General features: G+C 40.4%; 1 protein-coding gene across 3 annotated transcripts in view; it reads right to left on the bottom strand.

The window, feature by feature from the left end:
- Positions 1 to 2222: 2222 nt before the first annotated feature.
- The window catches only part of TMEM181 (transmembrane protein 181), a 65081-nt gene continuing 44042 nt past the window's right edge, over positions 2223 to 23261 (bottom strand). For 2 of the 3 annotated variants that reach the window (XM_034765307.1, XM_034765309.1), the window contains exons 9-17: positions 22556 to 22686; positions 20356 to 20447; positions 17050 to 17107; positions 15987 to 16089; positions 15819 to 15870; positions 11883 to 11965; positions 10328 to 10417; positions 9017 to 9083; positions 2223 to 7608 (exon numbers count right to left, since the gene is read on the bottom strand). In XM_034765307.1, the coding sequence (XP_034621198.1) occupies positions 7530 to 7608; positions 9017 to 9083; positions 10328 to 10417; positions 11883 to 11965; positions 15819 to 15870; positions 15987 to 16089; positions 17050 to 17107; positions 20356 to 20447; positions 22556 to 22686 (755 nt within the window). In that variant the 3' untranslated portion in view covers positions 2223 to 7529. The remainder of the gene's footprint in view (positions 7609 to 9016; positions 9084 to 10327; positions 10418 to 11882; positions 11966 to 15818; positions 15871 to 15986; positions 16090 to 17049; positions 17108 to 20355; positions 20448 to 22555; positions 22687 to 23261) is intronic. The other variant, XR_004645085.1, reaches the window with a different exon arrangement.

A 23261-nucleotide genomic window follows, 5' to 3' on the forward strand; every position in this document is an offset into this window, starting at 1 on the left:
CTGCAATCTAAGCTCTAGGACCCTCTCATCTCACAGGGTCCTAGACCCCAGGCTTGAGCCTGAGCCCTAATATCTACTCTCCAAATAAACAGCCTCTTAGCCTAAATCAGCTGACAGGCCAACTGCTAGTTTAAGTGCAGTGTAGGTATAGCTCAGGCTTTCTATGTTGTTGGGATCTTGAATGGGGGAATGGAGATTCCTAGGCCCAAGTAAGAGCTTCCCAGCAGCTTAGGTTAGCTTTAAAGGACAAATAGTGCTTCTTCATTATAGAAGCCTCTATTACCTTTACTAAAAACAAAACAAAAAATCTTGCCTCACTGATTCAGGTGTCTACAGGCAGCGCTACACCTAAACTGTTGCACCAGTGTAGCTGTGCCACTATAGTGCTTCAGTGGAGACCTTCTCCTGTCAGTGTAGTTAATCCACCTCTGCACTACCATAGCACTGTCTACATCAGGGGTTAGGTTAGTATAACTATTGCATAAGGGTATGGAGTTTTTACAACACTGAGCAATGTAGTCATCTATGTAAGTTTGTAGTAGAGACCTGGCCTATATTTGCTTGCTTTAACTTTGTAAATAACTAGTTTCCTTTTTCCTCTGTAATAAAATTGTATACAAGGATTGTCCTTGGTGTAAACTTTAAGGTGCAATTGATCTGAGGTAAGTCACTGGTCCTTGGACTAAAAGTACCCTGAATATTACTGAGTCTTGCTGTTTCTCAAGGGCCATCTATCTCACAGATACTCACCTAGGTGGCAAGATAAACCAGCCTCTCCAAGGACTATCTGACTAGTTAAGGCTATTAGTATGCCTGGAGTTTGCCCTTGAACTTCTGATCAATTTGGGGTTTGTGAGCTGGTTGTTTTAACAGTCTACCCTGAGGCTGGTACTCATTCTGGGAACATCACACTTGAGTTTTCAGAATTCAAGTGAAATGAAGTGTCAATGCTATGATTAATATTGCAGTTTTTATCCTTTTAAGCACAGGGGATACACTTCCTGTGCTGATTAAACATTTACAGGCTAAGTAAAGCTTTTTGGTGTGGCCATTACATTATTAATGTTTTGTGAGTGTGTGGTGTAGAAGGGAACAAAATTCTCAGTCCTATTTGTAAGAGGAAGAAATGCATTTGCTGACCAAATTGTTGACATCTTCTCTCCCTTTGTCATGTTAGATCCAACTTACAACTGAGTTTTGCAAACACACATGCTTAACTTTATCAATGGGAAATCTACTTAACTCTGAATACTCATTAACCACATGTATTTCCAGGATTATGACCCTAGACTGTAAAGTGCTTAGGGTAAGAACATCTTCTAATATATGATACTGTACCCACATTTCAATAGTAGGATTTTAAGCACAACTAATGGGGCAGATAAAGACTAATAATCTTTGAGGTTGATTGATTTTTGCATACTCTGAGGTCTTTAGTAATCTTGACTGAGGCCTAGACCAGTTTAGTCCAAGCAGAGGTAACTAAATAAAGGTATTTGACAAGTTAGTGTGGTACTTGCAAATACCTGCTCAGGGCATCTAATCAGAACGTAATCTAGCCTGACATCTGCGTACTGCCTGTCACAGTAACCAAAACCAGATCCAAGCCTGGAACCCTGGGGCATGCTACCAGGCTTCTTTCTACATTATAGTTGACATTGGGCTGAGGTAATTTTAAACAGTGTATTTTTCCTGACTGGTGGGGACTGGAAGGCATTTGATGAGATGGCATTGATACACTATATCTTGCACATTAGCTTGCTATTTCTAAAATAAAGCACCTTGAAATACTTGTCATTAGGTTCTAGAGTTAACAGTGAGCTAGACAAAAGCTAGCCCCACCCCAGTTTGTCTCTTCAGCCTCAGAGGACCCTCTTACTGCTCATCTTTGTAAAGTTTTCTTTGCAATCTTAATGGTTAAACTTAATCACTTTGATTCCTAATTACTTTTTGCAGAACTTAATGTCAAAGCACCCCCTCTGAGCACTGGTTAGGAAAATAACCAGATACACATGCTAACTCTAATTCTAGATAGTAAAGAATCTCTTCAAGTCTACACTGATATGTTAAATATTTCTATTGCTAATAATTAAACTTTTCTGCTGCTAGGACAGTATCAGTTTAGTATGTATGCACACAAGGCTGTCTTTTGTACCTGTAAATTAAAATAGTGCTAGATCATCACTACCTAATGGAAGGAAAATGAAACCCAAATGCAAGTGTAAAGATACAGTATGAAAACTATTTATTAACATATTTAATGCACATGAAGTCTTCCATGTATCAGCACCCAATTTTTGCTGAAGGTAAACAATCAGGTTTGCTGTGTATTCTATACCAGAAAGATTTCCAGTGTAAATAAATGACTTATTAACCAGTTCCCCTAAAACACAATACTAATGCATACCTTCTCAAAGCAGCACCATATTTACAGCTTCTCATTAACAGAATATTTCTTACACATTCTATACCATTTTGGTATACCATAGTTTTGCTTCATTTTACATATATTTACAAACTTTAAAAAATGTTTTACAATAGCATGAGGGTTTTGTGTAGTGTATAGCAGTTACTGGCACAGTCAGGACATATGGCAAAAAGGGAAGAAGCAGGCTTACAATAATTGCCTTTGGGATCAAAGAAAGCTATCAAGTCAAGAATCCTTACATTTCAAAACAATCTTCCCAAAGCAGTTCATGCTCTCTGCTACCTTTGGTTAAGAATGAAAATCCAGTTTAACAAAGATTTCTCTTCCCTAATGTATTCCTCTGGGTTATACTTCCCCTCCTTGGCCATAGAGAACAGGATATTAGTTTCCCAGGCAGCCTTAACACTGATGATGTCTTAAAGCCAATACAACAGCAAAACTCTGCATGAGAGTTCAGGACCTAACAATACCTGAATCACCAGTGTAGGCCTGAGACCTGATCAACACCCCCACATATTAGACCTGCCTTGGGTGAAACTCAGGGTGTTCACCACTAAACTTGAAAAAAAAGGAATGTTCTGCTGCTGCTAAAGCACCTCCATCTTAGGAATGTCCCTAACAGTTATAACCACTTGGTTACAACCAAGTTGTAAAGATGCTGGGAAATTAGGGAGGATACAGAAAGAGACTCAACAAATGGTAAGATAAGCACTGACTATCTGCACATATAGAGATGATCACAATTTGGGTACGAAAGATAAAATGTAAAGAACTTGGGCATCAAGGAGGACACACAGATGCCAGTGCGTAACTGGTTAAAATGGTTGTTGTTTAGGAGTGTGGGATAATGTGATAGCTTTAGTACATTTGAAGGAGGGATCTAGTTTTACCTATATAATATAAATGAAAAGCAATACTCTTTGGGAACCATTTCCAGACTGCAGTTCAACATCAAGCTGCTGGAACTCTGACCCTTCTGTACAACCCTGATATGCAGAGGCATCACAGGGACCCCACAAATGAATGAATCTTAACTGGTCATTGGGTGAAATTTGTCTGTATAGGAGGAGTGGTGAGCATAAGAGATTTGCTTGGTATATGTATTCTGTGCATGTTGCTAATAAATAGATGTTTAGCGCACAACTGTGTAAGGCTCTTTCACTGGGAAAAAGTTCCACAGACCCATAGAGCCCTTAACCCCCAGGGAAAGGGCTCTTACTTAAATTGACCTGGTTTCTTCCTGAGCCCTATGGGTAAGGATAGGTGCCTTACACCCTGAGCCCTCGGAAGGGAAAGGATGGGGGTGCCTAAACTGACTTGGTCACACCTTGAGCCTCCATAGGGTATAGACACAGTGCCCTAAATTGAGCAGGTAACACCAGGGCCAGTGGCATTTGGCTTCCACATAGCGCACAAGAAAGATTTTTGCAAGTAAAAAATCCTCAGTATTGTAAAAGAGGAAGTATCTCATTTTTGCCATAACCCAGTACATTGTGGACGTATTTTGTATACATGATTAATTTTCCTATGTTCTAATCATCATTCTTGAAAAGGTTTAATTTGGAATTATTACATGAACGCCTGAAATGGGGGAGAGAGGGAAATCCACCCCACTGTTTTTATTAGTTGTGTTTTAACAGCCCAGCAGAAGTGCACTTTGACTTAACTAGGGTTCCTGGGAAGAAAAAAAAAAAATTCAGCTTTACAAAATATACTTCCCTTATTGACTTTTCCGCTGGCCATATGGAAAATACACAGCTAGCCAAGTGAATTTCTTACATAGGCACCTTTCATTTAATTCTTGGGTCAAATAGCACAACACACTGCGTAGAGACACATGAATACAACTCCCCACAAAATATTTACAATCCATCTTGTTGCCACAAGAGAATTCCTCAGAGTAATCTTTGGTTCCAAATTGTATCTTTGTGCAGTTTTCAATATTCATCGCCACAAGGCATGAAATGTGTGATCTCTTGCCAGGGAGACAGCTTTACTGCTTCTGCCTATTTACTAGGTAGGTAGTGAATTTAATGCTGTGCAGCTTTAGCCAAACTTGCTAAGTTACAATGTAACATTTTTTGAGTATAAAATACAGTATGCAGGAGTACAGCCCAGCAAAGCCACAGATATTGCTTTATATCTGCAGCTATCTACATCTGTGGATGATTTTTTGCAGATCGTGGATGGATGCGGATCCAAATTTTCTTTCTAAAACCCTGCAGATATCCGCTTTATATCTGCGGGTGTGGATATCCACAGATCATTTTTGCAGCTTGGATGCCGATATAAATTTTGTATCTGTGCAGGGCTCTATGCATGGGGAAAGGCAGTTCAATGCAGGATTTCTACAAAATAATTCATTAACAAGATAAATAACTTTGTTTTTTAAAGTGCACATTTCCCCATCCTATTCCTATTTTTGTTCCTCTAACGAGCAATGTAATAACAAAACAAAGAATAATAAAGGGACAAACCAGCCTAGGAAAATTTCTCAAATTCTAAATATCATGATTTCTTGAAGTTGAATTTTTAAAAAATGTTTTCTTTAGTTAATGGAATAAAAAAAACATTTAATAAAGTCAGACTTAATATATTATATCACAAGCATCCTGGATTATAGTAAGCAGCATTAGTAAAACTCAAATATCCTACATGGAAAAATATTTTAGCAAATCAAAAAATGACTTATAAGAGGAATAAAATAGTATTAAAGTGCCAAAAAGCTTTGAATGCACAAGTAAAAATCTGCATAAACATAAAGGCCTGATCCTTGTGTTGCCGCCTCCCACCCCCGACTCCCATGAAAGTCCATGGAAATTTTGGGTGTATAGGCAATGTCAGTGATTGGATCCTGAGCTTGACTTTACAAAGTCAAACTCAAGTACAAGCAAAACCTGGATTATTCTTGCTTTCTTGTTTTAGAAAAAGAGAAGCCAGTCTGTTTTTCCGTTGGATTAAAAAAGCATCTAAAACACAACCGTGTATTAAAAAAAGGCTAAGTTAGCTAAAAGGAGTTGTTAAAGGTGCAACAACTACTGCAGTTTACAAAGACAATTTAACTCTCTCAGAATTTTTCCAAATATTGTTACGAGTAACACCTACCATGCTGGGCGGAGGATTTGTGGGGGGGGAGAATCTATTTGTTCTATTTCTTTACTTTGTGCACATGACAGTAGTTTGGCCTTCTCTTGGCTTTGGTCTACACAAGAGACATTTACTGTGCTAGATATCTTTTCAACTTCCTAGTATGTTACATTTCATAGCCACAAAATGGTTTACACAAGCATGCTAAATATATTTTGTATTCCACTTGCTTTCAGCAGAACTAAATGCTGTTTTGTCAGAACCATTTTAAATGCCTTTGAGAATACAGACTAGCTGTAGTAGTTCAACTAGTCCTCCCATAGCACCCTGGTCAAGTCTCCCAGAATGCATTGCTCCTGAACCATGAAACAGATACCCAGAGGTTATTGCAGATGAAGTGGTTTAGAACAGTTCTAATGTGAATGCAAGACAAACCTGCAATGGTTCCCAATGCAATTCAGCATGTTCATTGTGGACACAGTGAACTTTTATGATTAAACCAGTTCAATTCCCTAATGTAGACAGGTCTTTGCATATAGATCAAAATCACTGTTTGTTCTCTATATGCTGTCAGTTTCCCCATTTGTTAGTTTGGGTATTTCATACAGCAACAGGGAAGAGAAACAGTAAGAAAATGGTGATTGTGAAACCACAGAAAGACTCCAGGGATAGGTGGCATACCTGAAAATACTAAACTTTAAAAAAAGTTAATAGAAATTGACAGCCTCCCTTTAAAAAAAAAGCTATACTGTGGTAGGGAAATTGAAATACACATTTAAATATCATGATGAGCAATATTCTAATAAATACTCTGAAGTTCTGTAGCACGCTGTTCTAGCATAGCCTGAAAAGGGACAGTCAAAAAGATACTTGTAAGCAGCAGGCATTTTAAGTATAGCTATTTAGGTGTGTCTAAAGATGAAGAGGTTGAGCTATCTACAGAACATGCTGAAGAACACACTTTTGTATATTTGTTCAACATGTCATCAAAAGTGATTGTCCTTATAAACTACTTTTTTTTTAAAACAGCTATGAGAAGACTGCATGAAAAATCCTAATTTAGGAAAGGATCTTGCAATTAAAAGAATGTTTGTGTTAAAAATATTAAGTTGTATATTGTACCCATTGTAGGAAATGTAACAATTTTCTCAACTCCTCTGCCCCCAACACAGATGGATTTCCCACCAAGGTTTGCAACAGTTTAAAATATTTAAACTAGACGTTCTAACTTATTTTTGTCTTATTTTGTTTTGATCATTCTAAGAGAAACCCTTGCAAATTATTTTGCACTGCTGTTTATAATATATTATTCTGTTTATAAATTTTGGCCTCAACAGAACTTGAACATTTATATCTGTCTCACAGTCATAACTGTAGATATTTGGCAAACTTCCATTTTATGAACTCCAGTCAATTACAGAGCTGACCACTGAACTGTGAATGCTTCCCCCTTGAAGCAGAAGCAATAAAGCTTGTGGTTTCTCAGAAATCAGTGGAAATACCTGCCATTTCGTACCTCCAACTCAGATGGGCAGGGTGAGGAAGGGAAGAAGAAAGAGAGGCACTTTATCACCAGTGGACACTGTACACAATAGCTAACACAAGCTGCATCAGGAGTGAAGATGATGTGCTGTACATAATCCTTTAAAAACAGACAGCAAGGAAGCAATTTTAAATCAGCATATACTCAGTGACACACTTAGTTGGAACCAGACTCTGAAAGCCTCATTGTTTTAGCAGTCTGTTCTCCACAGAAATCCTGTATGTGACATTTTCTAAACCTAGTGTAAAGAGAGAATTTGGTTTCTTAGAAGCCTCCACCACAAACTTTTCAAGCATTTCCATTTTTCCTTCAGTTTTGTTTTAACTCTGTAAACAGAAATAAATAGGAAGTCCTTCCTTGGGAGATAGTGTTCAGTTGAAAGCAGATTTATAAGAAAGCCAAGGAAGTGGTCATCTAGGAAAAACCTCAAGATCACTTTCATTCTCATAAGCAAGTCTCCTCCACGTGAACTCAATCACTGTCTGATTCCTCCTTGTACTTGGCTCTAATGGCTTGACCATTCTGAAGTGGCATTTCTTCATAGTCACTCCTGTTAACAAACAGATATTTGTAAACATCCTGAACCCAATGGCCAGCTACTTAGTTTCATGTAAACAGAGAAAAGGTACTAAACCAGTTCTACAATAATTTGGGCCGTCATCATTCACAAGGATTCACTAATCCAAAAGAATGCATTTCAGTTAAAAGACGTGAGCAATACATAATCCTAATCTCCAAATTCTTCCTCAAGGTTTGCTTCTATGCCTTGTCTACACTTGCAGCAGCATGTAGAATACAGGCACAACCGATGGAGCTACATGCCAGAGTGAAAGACAGGCTTCGTCACTGCAGTGCGTAATGCAGGGAGGCAGTGGGACAGCGCTAAAAATAGAAGTGTAGACATGGAAAGTGCTGCTTGGGCATGTAGAGAGCCGTACAGGGTACATACCTCCTAGGGGTTCAGGCATGTATGGCATTCTACTTGCATAAGCCACATCTCACCATCTACACCGCTACTTATAGCTGTGCTAGCTGGGTGTGCAATGTGTTACTTTACATGCCGCTGTAAGTGTAGACTTGTCTTTACTGTGACACCCATGGGACTGCGGACAACAGCTAATCAGGAGGCAAGCTGGGACTGCTGCTACTGATCAAAACTAAAACACACACAAAAGCAAAGACAAAAAAGCTATCCCTACAAGCTACACATAACTAATCTATGCGAAACATGTTCTAACTCTTTCACCTACCTGTTGTGTGGCTTTTTTTTTTTTCCTTTTTTTACAAAGTCCGTAAGCCCTCAAGGGTAGGAACTGTTTTTACTGAGTGTTTGTCCAGCATCAAGCACAACGGGGCCCTGGCTGGGCCTCTAGATGCTATGTAAATACTAATACTACTGTTGAGTTCAGAATCTGAACTCAGGCAATTGCATTGGATTCGATTATTAATATTTTTAATGAATATTAGGTATCTAAAATAGCAATTGTCCTGCCCTACAGCAGTGGCCATTTTAAGTATGGCCCAGCTCTCAATCTATTCCCTCCTACTGCAAACTGCATCCTGCCAACCTGACTCCAGCACTCGTTTCCCATCTAGTCCCTTCTGCCAGGGTATTCTCTTCCCAAACCCTGCCACCCACATACTCCCTCTCACTGCAGCCTGCCATTGCTCTCACACCTACAAGTAGGGAATGTATCTTTTAGTATCAGTGTCATGGCAGTCCCTTTTTCAACAGGAAAAAAAGAAACCAAGATAGTGTGAAACCTCATTACAATCATATTTTGGAGTAAAGTGCCCCAAAATAGAAGACTCAAGCTACAGTTGTCTTCCATTCTGTAGTCAGCAGGTTTGGATTTTCACTAAGAACAACCCACCAGGTCCTTAAACTTTTTATATTAAATACAGCAACTCCACACCCCCTGAATCACCAATAGATTTTTCACAATTGTGTTACTTACCCATAAATCACATCATCATCTGAATCATTCAGCATAGAAAAGGCAGGATTGTCTTTCAACTGTGACTCTGGAAAATATAGATATGGTTTTATTTAACCAGAAAATTGCATTCCTGACTTCAAACTTTTAGATTAGACTTTTATCCAGAACTGAAGGGAGAGACTTTGTAGTTTCCAAGGAAGTTATAACTGGGATTCAGCCTGGAGTTTTACCCTGGCAAGGAAGGGATTGGAATCTGTGATTTAAACTCTTCAACCCCCATCTCACAGTATGTCAGCATTCATAACAGCTGAAGTTGACACCCTTGTCTAAAAACTCCAGGAGATGGATATTCTCTATTATTATTAGCATCATTATTTCTTCCCAGGTACAATTTCACCTGCCCACATTACTTATACCTGATATTTTAGAACACATTAGTCAATAAAGAATCTGGTTGAGAAGTATAAGCAGATTTTATATAACATTTCAGTCCCTTTCCCTTATTTATGACTAAAGTTCCAAAAGTAATGAAATCTAATAATTGTTTGGTCATTAATGCCTATCTCAGGTGTTATAACTTAGGGCATATATTTTTCACTTTCACACAGGGAGGAGGAAGGTACTGCTGTAACTTCATGCTGGAATGGAAGGATGCACACACTCTTTCCATTGGCTGTCTACAATACCACCTCTCCAGGTTGCCTGGCATAGGCCTGTGAAGTCTTGGGGCTAAGTATATCCCTGGTGTAAGTTGACAATTCCACTGAAGTCAGTAGAGTTACAGAGTGAAATCTAGCCCCTAATGGTTTGCCACAAGATCCAATACCTTCTGCATGCTTTTGAATTCTTCTAACCCAGGAACAGATGTAAATATTTGTTCCCAGCCAGCCAGCTAGCTAGTTGCATCTCCTATAATGGAAGTATGGGATTCCTGAAGCAGCTCCATTCACCTTAGTTCCAAAATCAGTTTAGTGAGAAACTGCTCTGCCCCAATAAATAAGGCCCTCCCCATGTATGTAGTACATGCTAGCTGCCCAGCATACTTACATTCAATGGTTAAAGCAGAAGACATCCAGTAGCCATATTTATTATTGAGTGTCCTAAAGCTACACAATATTAAGAGGCACATACAATAAATGTAAAATTTTCATGGATTAGATCAATGCATGTTTCTATTGTTACTGGCTATTTGAAGCCACCATAAGCTGCTCATATACACAGAACAAAATGAAGTGCTAATGAAATAGCCAACATGTGAAGATTTGATGACCTCTATAGGCATGCCAGATCTCAGCAGCAATCTGGAAAATTTTACAGTAGGTCACTTACCATACAGTGCATTCTTTGATGGGGAATACACAAAGGCTAAGGTGTAGAGATAGAAGTTGAGTAAACCATAGAATGATAAGAATTCTGCTGGTAATAATAGTCAAGGATATTACACAGTACAGCTAAGTACATATTAATTTTGAATAAACCAAACATTAGGCAGGATTCTCCCCGCAACAACATTTTTGGGAAAGCTTGATGACTTTTGCCCAGCACTTCCAAAGTATGAAGAGTATTAACTGTGTACTGTTAAAAAAGTTTTGGGACACTGATGTTTAGTTTGGCATTGTCTTAGATTAAGTTAACTGGGTGGGAGGGAGGAGTGACTGCAATCAGATAGAACACTATGACATGGTGGGGCTGTTCCCCTTGTTTTTAAGGTACCCCATTAAAGCTCTCTATTTTAGTTTCCACTAGTTATAGAAAAGTTCAGCAGTCATTTTCTAGAGGATATTGGGCACTTCCGGTCACACAGCCAGTTTCAGAATCTAGAGAGAACTGTACTCCAGTGGTTTGAGTTGCAGATCAGAAATACAAGTCTAATCCTGGCTCCAACACAGACACCAGCTGGCAACATCTGGAAAATTGGCTTCCCCATCTGTAAAATTTAATGTATCTAAAAAAACTGTACTTTATAATGAATGAGATGGAGCCAACTGCTTGACTATCAAATTAGTACTGTGCAAATGCTGTTTCTAAACCAGCAGTTTTGGGAATATCTCCCACTGGTGGAAACTCTAGAGTAGACTAGCTTTGCTTCCACCTTCCCCACCCAACCTTACTCCCATATGCCCTCTCTCGGTTATCTAGACCTGCACTGAATGGGTCTAAACAACATGGTAGTAAACATGCTAGTGACAAGTCTTTCATAATACTCCAGCTGTCACTACACCAGAGGAGCTGTACCACAACAAATGGAGATTTCCCCAAAATTGCCAGCATAGACAAGATTGAACTGTAGCAAGATATGCATGAACACTCTTCAATTGTACCATGATCCTGCAATAATATTTTCCTTCTGTATTGGAAACTCAGCCCTGAACTGGAAAATGTAAGATGGCAGTTTGCAGAACTACTTCCTACCTCCTCCAATTACGCAGCCCATCATACTTTTAAGTGAATTTAATAACTATGCCAATTTGCAGACATCGGCTAGCTACAGAATATGGTCAGCATAGGCAGCATCCATGTAAATTACCCCCCAGTGTCCTTCCAACATGACTCGGCCCTGCTCTGAAGGGATAACCTACTACACATATATGGGAAAGAAACTTGTCCTGTCTTCGTGCACATTCCAGAGTGCCAATTATGGCTGTGGATTTTGTGACGTGGACAGCTGTTCAGAGAGTTGGATTGAAACCAACACATTAATTTGGCAGCCATCATGAATAACCATCAGAAAATAACAATTTGCAGTCACTACCAACCCGGGTTGGATTTGAACTGGTGATCTAGTGGTGAAAGACAACTGCTGAGCCATCGTCTCTGTACATTCACTTAACTGAAACAAGTTACCAATATTCCTAAATGACTGGAAGCCACAATGGAAGGATATAATTCTGATAATGAGTTGAAAGCTCAGCTACAAAGTTGTCCTGTAGAACTCGTGCTCCAAAGCGTAGATAAAGTATAACAATGCTGTGGGAGACAAGACAGACACTGTGGCTATATGCACTGAACTGTAACAACATTTGATGAGGTGAGTAATGGGGAAGGGGTAAGAACAGAGTTATAAGAAAAAATAGCACCTTGTCTTAGACTAATGTGACAAATCTATTCAGCTGTTTATTCCAAGAGACACTTGATTTCACACTCTTAATTTCAAAAAACATTCTGAATTAGAAGTCAGTCAGTCGAAGGATGGGAAAATTTAACTTATTTTTTCCTGGGTTTCCCATAAAGCACAATCCACAAAAGTCAGCAATGATTTGACCCTACAGTGATGGAAGGTGTGTATTAGAACCTAGTTTAGAAAAACAACATTGACAACTCACCCCAATCTTTGATTTCACATTCTGTCAGGATCCCAACTATACATATAAAATGATGGGGTCTAAATAAGCCGTTACCACTCAAGAAAGCTACCTTGAATTCATTGTGGATAATTCTCTGAAAACACTCACTTAATTTGCAGCGGCAGTCAAAAAAGTGAACAGAATGTTGGGAATCATTAAGAAAGGGATAGATAAGACAGAAAATACCATATTGCCTCTATATAAATCCATGGTACGCCCACATCTTGAATACTGCGAACAGATGTGGTTACCCCATCTCAGAAAGATATCTCGGAATTGGAAAAGGTTCAGAAAAGGGCAACAAAAATGATTAGGGATATGGAATAGCTTCTGTATGAGGAGAGATTAATAAAACTGGGACTTTTCAGCTTGGAAAAGAGATGACTAAGTGGGGATATGATAGAGGTCTATAAAATCATGACTGGTGTGAAGAAAGTAAATAAGTAAGTGTTATTTACTCCTCCTTATAAACACAAGAAGTAGGGGTCACCAAATGAAATTAATAGGCAGCAGGTTTAAAACAAACAAAAGGAAGTATTTCTTCACACAACGCACAATCAACCTGTGGAACTCTTTGCCTGAGGATGTTGTGAAGGCCAAGACTATAACAGGGTTCAAAAAAGAACTAGATAAATTCATGGAGGATAGGTCCATCAATGGTTATTAGCCAGGATGGGCAGGGATGGTGTCCCTAGCTTCTGTTTGCAAGAAGCTGGGAATGAGTTACAGGGAATGGATCATTTGATGATTACCTGTTCATTCCCTCTGGGGCACCTGGCATTGGCTACTGTCAGAAGACAGGATATTGGGCTAGGTGGACCTTTGGTCTGACGCAGTATGGCCGTTCTTATGTTCTGTGGGGAAATAGAACAGGGGGGCCTTCTTTTAGTAGCCAAAGCTGTGAATCTGAAGGCCCCAAAATAAACCCTCCAACAGAGATCTGTTATGCTGACTGCCCTTACACAGAGCAGTACAGGCCTAAGTCTGTGCAAGACTGAACAACACGGTTCTCTGCCAAACTCGGTCAAGGGTAATGGCCAGAGGAGGGGGCGGGGGGGAAGAAAAACACAGAACAATGCTAAAGGTTACAACAGAAACTGCTTTAGCAATATAATAACCGCAAGTTTATGAAACCGCTGGAAAAATAGAATATCCGCTTACGTTAAGAAATTGCCTTTGCAAAGAGCTATTCATTCTTGCAGTTGCAGCTATCTGCAAAGTTTTCCAATTCCAGCTATCTGCAAAATTAGCTAATCATAGATCTTCTTTTAGCGTCCCCTGATAAAACCCCCTTAACCGAAAAGCCCCGGAAAATAACATGTGCCTTGCCGAGAAAGGTACCCAAACTGGTGCCAGGTACCACCCCTGGGGAAAACCACCAAGCGCCCTACTACCCAAATAAACACCCAGCTCATGGGAAATAATGAGGAGGGTACCGGGTGGAGGAGGGGGGGGGCTGACCCCAACCCCAATTTCTTAACTCATGATGTATTGTTTGTACTTTGCTTGTGGTTTAATGAAATAAAAACCCCGCCTGCGAGCGGTCCTCGGTGTGTTAGTCTTCGGACTGCACCCCAGTGCACTGGTATGTATGTCAATAAACTGGCCTCAGGCTTGAATCATTGAACTAAAATCACTGCGTGGGTGTCTTTGACCACAACAGTTCAGCACATGAAACTCCACAGAAGGTGAATGCTGCCTTGCAGATAACTCTGCAGGGTGGACTTCTCTCTGGTAGATACATGTCCATAACTACAGTCTGATCAATGTGATGGTGGTAGTAGTGGACAGTTCACTCTAAATACCTCACGAAAGGAGGTTACAGAGCAAGAGGTGCTCACCAGAGGGCAGATTAGCAAACCACTCCTGGTTATAGGCAGCGACCACAATACCACTTTAGAAAAAATTGATTTACAGGGGCAACCACAATGTGGGCTGCATTGGCAGCTTGCCAGGACCCAAAAGGTTTTACCTAATTTACATAAGAGTGAAGTAGATTGCAGCTGCCCCCATTTTAATATGGAGGTGTGCCTCATGGATATTACAAGTCCCAACATGAAATGCTCCCTCTTGTTCTGATGACCCTCACAGACTGACGCATACCAGGTCTTCTCACCGCTGAGGGCTGCATCTCCAGGATGAAAATAAATGCAGCCACAAGCAATAGTATAGAAATCGGTGACCTATATTTAGCCCTTGGCTGCCTCAGATTTAATCAGAGTGGATACCATCTCTTTCCAAGGTCTAACACCAAATCTGTCCCAAAACAGGTTCAGTCTCCTCTTAACTGTTGATGCTGTAAACCACATTTGCTTAGTCTGTTCTAGACGGAAACAGTTTTCCCTCTGATAAGAATATTCTAGATATACCACTTAAGTTTAGAGTAATAGCTCCTTGCTTTCAAACACCGTTCATAATGACACCATCAACCCCATTAGCTGAATGGAACAATCCCATATGTTTACAGTTCTTATACACATTCCCCTTTTGCAACATTTTAAGGCTGCCATAAAAGAGCAACATAAGTCAATCTACATTTTTTCCAAAAGGCAAACCATTTTCATGTCATGGAGAGTCAGGTGTGGGACTCCACAAATCACAGCAGAAGTTTGAGCGTTTACAGACTGCTCAACTTTCCCAGATGATCGGTGCAATTGTATTTTTTTAATGCAGGCATACAGAGCAGGTTTTTAGTCACTCATCATTCTACTTACCCAAGAGCTTCACTGCCAGTTCACCAATCTCATCTTGGTCTCGTTGATTCAAGACATTAAACAGATCAGAGTGGGATGTCTTCATTTTGGGTTATCAATGTTCTTTCCCTTTCTCCTTCCCCTCTTATAGAGGCCATTTGCCCCAGAGTCTAGGTTAACTAAACTCTCTGCATCCCTTAAAAACAGGCATTGTTGGTGCCCCACTGGCTTTCCTGGGCTAAAGACAGAATTTAATGGCAGACTTTCAAAAGAAAAAGTATGAAAGCCTTGTGACCATCTCACGAGCTTCTTGAGCTCTACCGTTCTGAGAAACAAATTATGAAATCTGTCTCGACAGTCTGCCTGGACAGCAACAGTGCATCACAGTACTAGCTGAGTCAGTGCATTTGCTTTTAAAAAAGGCTCTTTATTTTTTTTATAAACAGAGGGCCATGCACTTCCCAAGATCCACAGCACTGCTGTAGTGGGATATCAGTAGGAATTTTTTCGAAAAATAAGGACACCAAGATCTATTGATTATGGAACTGAGTGGTGGAATTTATTATTTGGTGAGTGCCAGTAGCGTGCAAGATTTTAAAATGTAGTTTGGATGCAGTGGCATTTTTAAGAATGAACCCAGAGAAAGTTGTGAATGGATAACCTGCTCTGAGGGTGCACTATTTTACTAATAACTTGATTGCCAAGAACCGTTTTTCTTTAAGAAAGTTTTACAAAGCTATAAATATTACAATGCAGAGAATATGTACTTTAAACAAGTCTTACCTAATGACAAGAACTACAAAGGTCAATGCAGTCAAGAATTTTAACCTGAGATCTGGAAGGATTAAGAAAAATTGTCAGTTATTTGAGAGCTTTCACCCCTTGCCCCAAATATCTAGCCATCCTTGGGGAAAACCCATTTGAAGGAAACACGAAGAAAGTACTGCTTACCAACATAAGGCATGTTGCGAAGCTCTGAACACGCCCTCACTATCAGGAACAAAAGGTACAAGATATATACAGTTGCCACCACAAGGAAGAAGATTTTCATTCCCTGCAATAGAAAAAACTATTATCTAGTTTTACTGAACAAGATTTATCCTATTCTTTCTTCCTTCAAATCCATCCCAGAGACAGAAACCACCATCTCCAAAAGCATGATCCATTTGTTCAGGGCAATTAGGCTGGAGGAAGGAAGCATGATACTCCCTTGTCTGTAGCAGAAGTGGCTGTGGTGGTTTTGTCAATTTTGGGATGTAGTGCAGTGGAGAGGGTGTTTCAAAGGCCACTTCTTTCAGTTGAAATAGTTCAAATCTCAGAAGTTTTCTAAAAATGGCCACACAGCTCTGAGAAGCAACAGGAGGCTGTACAGAACTGATTTCTCCTACAGAAGGGAAAATGGAGATTTACTGAGAAAGCCAAATGTTCTGAGAATAGAAGGTGGTGGAGAACTAGGAGGCCTAACAAGGAGCTCATTTTTGGCTCACTGAAAGGTAATGACTATATTTCTGATGAGATCCAAGATGCCCTGGGTGATTTCTAACCAGAAACTACTCAATTGCAAACAGTTCCAAATGGTCTTCCCTGTGGTGACAGCTTAACATTCACACTATGGCCTTCTTTCTTAATAGTGCAGTAGGCCTATAGACACATGCCTCTTCATCCAAAAGGAAACATTCCATGTTTCCAGTACAGAATATGCAATGGAGGGAGCATCTTTCTATAAACATACAAGTCCATTTTAAAGACATTTGCATTAGCCAAACAAAAAATCTAAAAATATATTTTCACTATTTTAAGGAAAATTGTTCAGTCTTCAGATCTTCCATTCAGCACTAGGTGTTCTTTAAAGTTTTACAGCAAAGAAAATAATTACATTTCAGCCTGAAGAATATATAATATAATGTAATACTAAATACCTGCCAGATCTCTTCACACACCTCTTCCCCAGTCTTACCTGAGTAGACATACAAAATCCATACCGAAGTGTCAAAAAAGTTTGATTCAAACTTACCTGAAAATTACCTGTGTCAACCCTGAACTGGTATGTTGGATCATGTAGTTCATTAACACTAGAAAAGATCAAAGATCAGGAAGTAATCACAGTTCTAATGGTATCAGGTTAAACCAGAAACATGCATTGACAAAAGACACTACTGGAATTCTAGAATCATAGAATCATAGAATATCAGAGTTGGAAGGAACCTCAAGAGGTCATCTAGTCCAACCCCCTGCTCAAAGCAGGACCAATTCCCAGCTAAATCATCCCAGCCAGGGCTTTGTCAAGCCGGGCCTTAAAAACCTCCAAGGAAGGAGACTCCACCACCTCCCTAGGTAACGCATTCCAGTGTTTCACCACCCTCCTAGTGAAATAGTTTTTCCTGATATCCAACCTGGACCTCCCCCACTGCAACTTGAGACCATTGCTCCTTGTTCTGTCATCTGCCACCACTGAGAACAGCCGAGCTCCATCCTCTTTGGAACCCCCCTTCAGGTAGTTGAAGGCTGCTATCAAATCCCCCCTCATTCTTCTCTTCTGGAGACTAAACAATCTCAGTTCTCTCAGCCTCTCCTCATAAGTCATGTGCTCCAGACCCCTAATCATTTTTGTTGCCCTCCGCTGGACTCTTTCCAATTTTTCCACATCCTTCTTGTAGTGTGGGGCCCAAAACTGGACACAGTATTCCAGATGAGGCCTCACCAATGTCGAATAAAGGGGAACGATCACGTTCCTCGATCTGCTGGCAATGCCCCTACTTATACAGCCCAAAATGCCGTTAGCCTTCTTGGCAACAAGAGCACACTGTTGACTCATATCCAGCTTCTCGTCCACTGTGACCCCTAGGTCCTTTTCAGCAGAACTGCTACCTAGCCATTCGGTCCCTAGTCTGTAGCAGTGCATGGGATTCTTCCGTCCTAAGTGCAGGACTCTGCACTTGTCCTTGTTGAACCTCATCAGGTTTTTTTCTGCCCAATCCTCTAATTTGTCTAGGTCCCTCTGTATCCGATCCCTACCCTCTAGTGTATCTACCACGCCTCCTAGTTTAGTGTCATCTGCAAACTTGCTGAGAGTGCAGTCCACACCATCCTCCAGATCATTAATAAAGATATTAAACAAAACCGGCCCCAGGACCGACCCTTGGGGCACTCCACTTGAAACCGGCTGCCAACTAGACATGGAGCCATTGATCACTACCCGTTGAGCCCGACGATCTAGCCAGCTTTCTATCCACCTTACAGTCCATTCATCCAGCCCATACTTCTTTAACTTGGTGGCAAGAATACTGTGGGAGACCGTATCAAAAGCTTTGCTAAAGTCAAGAAATAACACATCCACTGCTTTCCCCTCATCCACAGAGCCAGTTATCTCCTCATAGAAGGCAATTAGGTTAGTCAGGCACGACTTCCCCTTCGTGAATCCATGCTGACTGTTCCTGATCACTTTCCTCTCCTCTAAATGTTTCATAATTGATTCCTTGAGGACCTGCTCCATGATTTTTCCAGGGACTGAGGTGAGGCTGACTGGCCTGTAGTTCCCCGGATCCTCCTTCTTCCCTTTTTTAAAGATGGGCACTACATTAGCCTTTTTCCAGTCATCTGGGACCTCCCCCGATCGCCATGAGTTTTCAAAAATAATGGCTAATGGCTCTGCAATCTCACCCGCCAACTCTTTTAGCACCCTCGGATGCAGCGCATCCGGCCCCATGGACTTGTGCACGTCCAGTTTTTCTAAATAGTCCTGAACCACTTCTTTCTCCACAGAGGGTTGGTCACCTTCTCCCCATGCTGTACTGCCCAGTGCAGCAATCTGGGAGCTGACCTTGTGCGTGAAGACAGAGGCAAAAAAATCATTGAGTACATTAGCTTTTTCCACATCCTCTGTCACTAGGTTGCCTTCCTCATTCAGTAAGGGGCCCACACTTTCCTTGATTTTCTTCTTGTTGCTAACATACCTGAAGAAACCCTTCTTGTTACTCTTAACATCTCTTGCTAACTGCAACTCCAAGTGTGATTTGGCCTTCCTGATTTCACTCCTGCACGCCTGAGCAATATTTTTATACTCCTCCCTGGTCATTTGTCCAATCTTCCACTTCTTATAAGCCTCTTTTTTGCATTTAAGATCAGCAAGGATTTCACTGTTTAGCCAAGCTGGTCGCCTGCCATATTTACTGTTCTTTCTACACATCGGGATGGTTTGTTCCTGCAACCTCAATAAGGATTCTTTAAAATACAGTCTTGTTATACTGAGATTATGGATATTGGGCCAGATCCTCAGCTGGTGTAAACTGGTAGTTATACTGATTTTAAATTAAGACACATGGATTTATACCAGCTGAGGATCTGACCCATTGATTTTACCTATCATGTATGTTGGGATTCTGGGTTTTCAGCTATTCTTTATTCATTTTCCGTATTTTTGGCTACTTTAAAACATAGTAATTTCCTACAAAACTTGGGTTTCACAGATTTATTGAGTTTGATTGGAGCAATGAAAAAATGCAGGATCAGACTCTTCACTCATTATCAAGTATGTATCCGTTCTAGGACAGAAGGGCAGTCTCTGATTTCAATAGCATTTTCCTGAAGCTGCATAGCTTTCCACCTTAACTACCCCCTCATTTACTTCCCCCCAAAAAAGCAAAAATATAAGAGGGACACAATTGTGGGTAATGTGCCTTAGAAAGCCACATCACCCAAATGGTGGGGTAGTTGTCTGGGAGCAGGATGTTTCTATCTTTATGTTAGCTTATCAAATTGGAAGGAATTCAGAAAAGAGCAACACAAATTATTCAAAGGTCAGAGGGACTGATACATGTTTAATTTTTCCTCTTGTATTACTTGGCTATACAACAGCTTGATGAGGTGAGTAGGACAGTTTACAAATATATGTAGAGTGTAAATACTGAGATGCGAGGTTCAGCATGGTCTAAGAGGGTATAGCACTTGGCGTAATGGAATAAAATTGAACAAACCAACATATCCTATCAGTAAGGCCTCTGCCTGGCCTTTTCAAGAGAAGGGGAAGCTCTACTACTTGGAATCCTGTTCTAAATTGACCAAAACACTGGAGAATGTATTGTAGGGAGCCATTATGCACTGGCTGTGAAATTTATGTAGGTGTGTGTTATTAGGGCAGCCATTAGAGAGTTAGTCTCAGTTTACAAAATGGGAAGATCTGACAGAACTGGTGTAGCTCAATTTATCCATTTCCAGATCACAATCAAAAATTCAAAAGACAGACATCACTAATTGTAAACCACCTGCTCTTTCCTGAACAGCTTTTTCTCACTAAAACTTAGTGCAAATGGAAATTACTTACGTTTGCCATATTCCTAATGTAACACAGGCCAACCACAGAAGCCCAACGATAAAGAATTTGGGAAAATAGAATGTTAAGCATTTCCTTTCTCCCTGTTGGGGAAACAGAAGACAGGTTAAGAATATCTGAATTCACCTGAGAGAGAATGTTAGTTCTCAACACATTAAAATAGGAACATCCATGTGACGTTATTGACATGAACTATGACGGTATAGATCATTGATGCAACCAAGGTCCTATAGTGGCACCAAATCTCGTACAAAGGAGGTCAATGTGTCTATGAAAAGGTTATGATTTGCTGGTTATGATTATGCTATCTGTATGCATGTATCATTTTTGTATTTAAAGTTACAAGTATTGGCTCTATACTGTCTGTATTTCAAACTTGTGCTATGCTTCTGGGTGACACCCCAGAAAGTTTGGCATCAGCACTGCCTAGCCTGCTTGATGGCCCATTAAAGACCATCAGCTATACAACTGACCCATTGAGAGATGGCAGATACACCTTATGACTCAGCAAGGCTTGCAGGGGCATGCCTACAGAGAGGACTCTAAGGCTTTCAGGCCATGTGCTGGGCAGCTTTGTTTTGGAACAAAGGAAGCACAGGTCGCATGGCAAGAGACTATAAAAAGCAGCTGCATCTTCTCCATTTTGTCTTCAATCCTGCTTCTTACCTCTGGAGGAACTGTGCTACAAACTGAAGCTCTGAACAATGGACTGAATGACCCACCCAAGCTGCGGATGTGCTCCAGAGACTTTACTTAAGCCAGCAATTTATTCCATCACTGCTAACAAGCCTGAACCAAGAACTTTGCCATTACTGTATGTAATTAATTCCATGTAACCAATTTTAACTCTCATCTATATTTCTTTCTTTTTATGAATAAACCTTTAGATGTTAGATTCTAAAGGATTGGCAACAGCGTGATTTTGGGTAAGATCTGACTGGTATATTGACCTAGGTCTGGAGCTTAGTCCTTTGGGATCAGGAGAACCTTTTTTCTTTTACTGGTATACTGGTTTTCATAACCATTCATCCCCATAAGGAGTGGCGGTAGCAGTGACACTGAGAAACTGGAGTGTCTGAGGAATTGCTTGCCTGACTTCTGGTTAGCCAGTGGGGTAAAACCGAGATCCTCTCTGTTTGGCTGGTTGGTGTGCCTCAGCAGTGAAGGAACCCCAGCCTCGGGCTGTAACTGCCCTGCTCTAAGCAATTTGTCCTGAATTGATACTCTCAGTAGTGTCCCACCTAAGGCCACTTTGTTACAAGCCATACTTTGGGTTCACTCCCAAAGTGCTTTTTAAAAAAAAGCAGCATCTGCAATTTATTTTGTAAGATCCAAAGCTCACTACAGAGTGTATAAAAACTGTTATAATCACATGTATGTTAAAACAAAGTGAGGATATTACAAGATCTGACGCACTTCATTGATTCTGCAGCTACAAAATCCACTTCTTTCCTTAAAATTGTGCTCCAGAATTTGAGTTCTCTTTTTTTATTTTTTTAAGATTGTAAAATGTATGATTGCAAAAAAATAGCTTTCCAAATATGAACCAAGTGGAAACTACCGCAGAGTTGCTCTGCAACTAGTCTAGAATAAGAGCTGAGAAGGTGTGAACCACGCCAATAAGGTTCTGCCAGAATAGCTCAGTATTTCACTGCTAATCATTTTAGCCTCAAAGTCACATGACACCATTCTCTACGCCGGTCCCTGAGATCTCCCTGACACAGTTTAAGGAAGGCAGCAAGCCGATCTTTGGTATCAAAAAAGTGGAGAAACACTGCTCTATAACAGAGCCCTGTCTCTTCCCTAGCACAAGGGACAAAGCACTCAAATGGCTAACCACAAATCACATATTCAAGTCATAATGCAAACAGTACAACACTACATCAGGCTTTCACAACAGCTTAGTCACTCTGTGAATCCATTAAACAATGAGCTAGAATATATAAAACAACTGATCTGAAATAAAATGGAAGAATTGAGTTTAGCATATGGGACAGAATAAAAAGTCACATTACACAGTGTATAGAATTAGTTTTGTGAACACTTTCATATTAGGCATGATTTCATTTTGTTAAATGCTTGGAAAAAGTGTACCACATAAATCAGGGAGAAAAATTAAAACTACATAATGCAAAACTGAATTAATGCTAATATCTCTGCAGCAAGTACTTTGTAATTGTCCTCTCCTTACCTGCACTCTTATCCCATGGTAGACACAGAGCCAGAACAGCAGCAATGCACACAGAAACACTGACTGAAAGAGGTCATCAAGCATTCCAGGAAACCAACTGTTCACCAAGAATGAGAGGGGGAAAAATGGATCTGTAACAGAATGGAAGAAAAATCATAGAATTTTATTTTCTTTTTCAATTTTACCCGTTAATCAAAGGTGGAAAAAACCCAAAGAGTCTTCAGAGAACAAGCAGATTTTTCAAAATCTTAGCAAGTAAGTGGCACTGCAGTTGGTTAAATCTGAAAGTTCATAACAAATACAAGGCACCTCCAACAGGTACTCCTCCCTGTGCTAAGCAATCACTTTAAGATTTTCCCCAAGATTTCCAGTAGAGTTCATGTTTTGTTAGCCCTTTAGTTAGAGGGCACCTACTACACAACTGGTTGCCTAAAGTCAGGTCTCAGTGTAGTTCTAGTGTTAAAGTTCCTGGGGACATGTAACATGGCTGCTGCTGCCTGAGCAGTCCCTCATGGCCAGAGTTCCCTTTGCAGCAAGCCCCCTCTGTTCTCTCTCATCAGGACCACTTACAGACTCCCCACAGACTCCAGCTGGGGCTGGTTTAATGCCCGCAAACAGTCCCATTAATAAAGTCCATCACTGCAATCCAAAGGTTCATACTTCTCTCTGGCTCTTCTGCCATCCATAGCCTGTTCTTCACAAGGTA

Source organism: Trachemys scripta, chromosome 3, assembly GCF_013100865.1.
Source record: "Trachemys scripta elegans isolate TJP31775 chromosome 3, CAS_Tse_1.0, whole genome shotgun sequence".
NCBI lineage: Eukaryota > Metazoa > Chordata > Testudines > Emydidae > Trachemys > Trachemys scripta.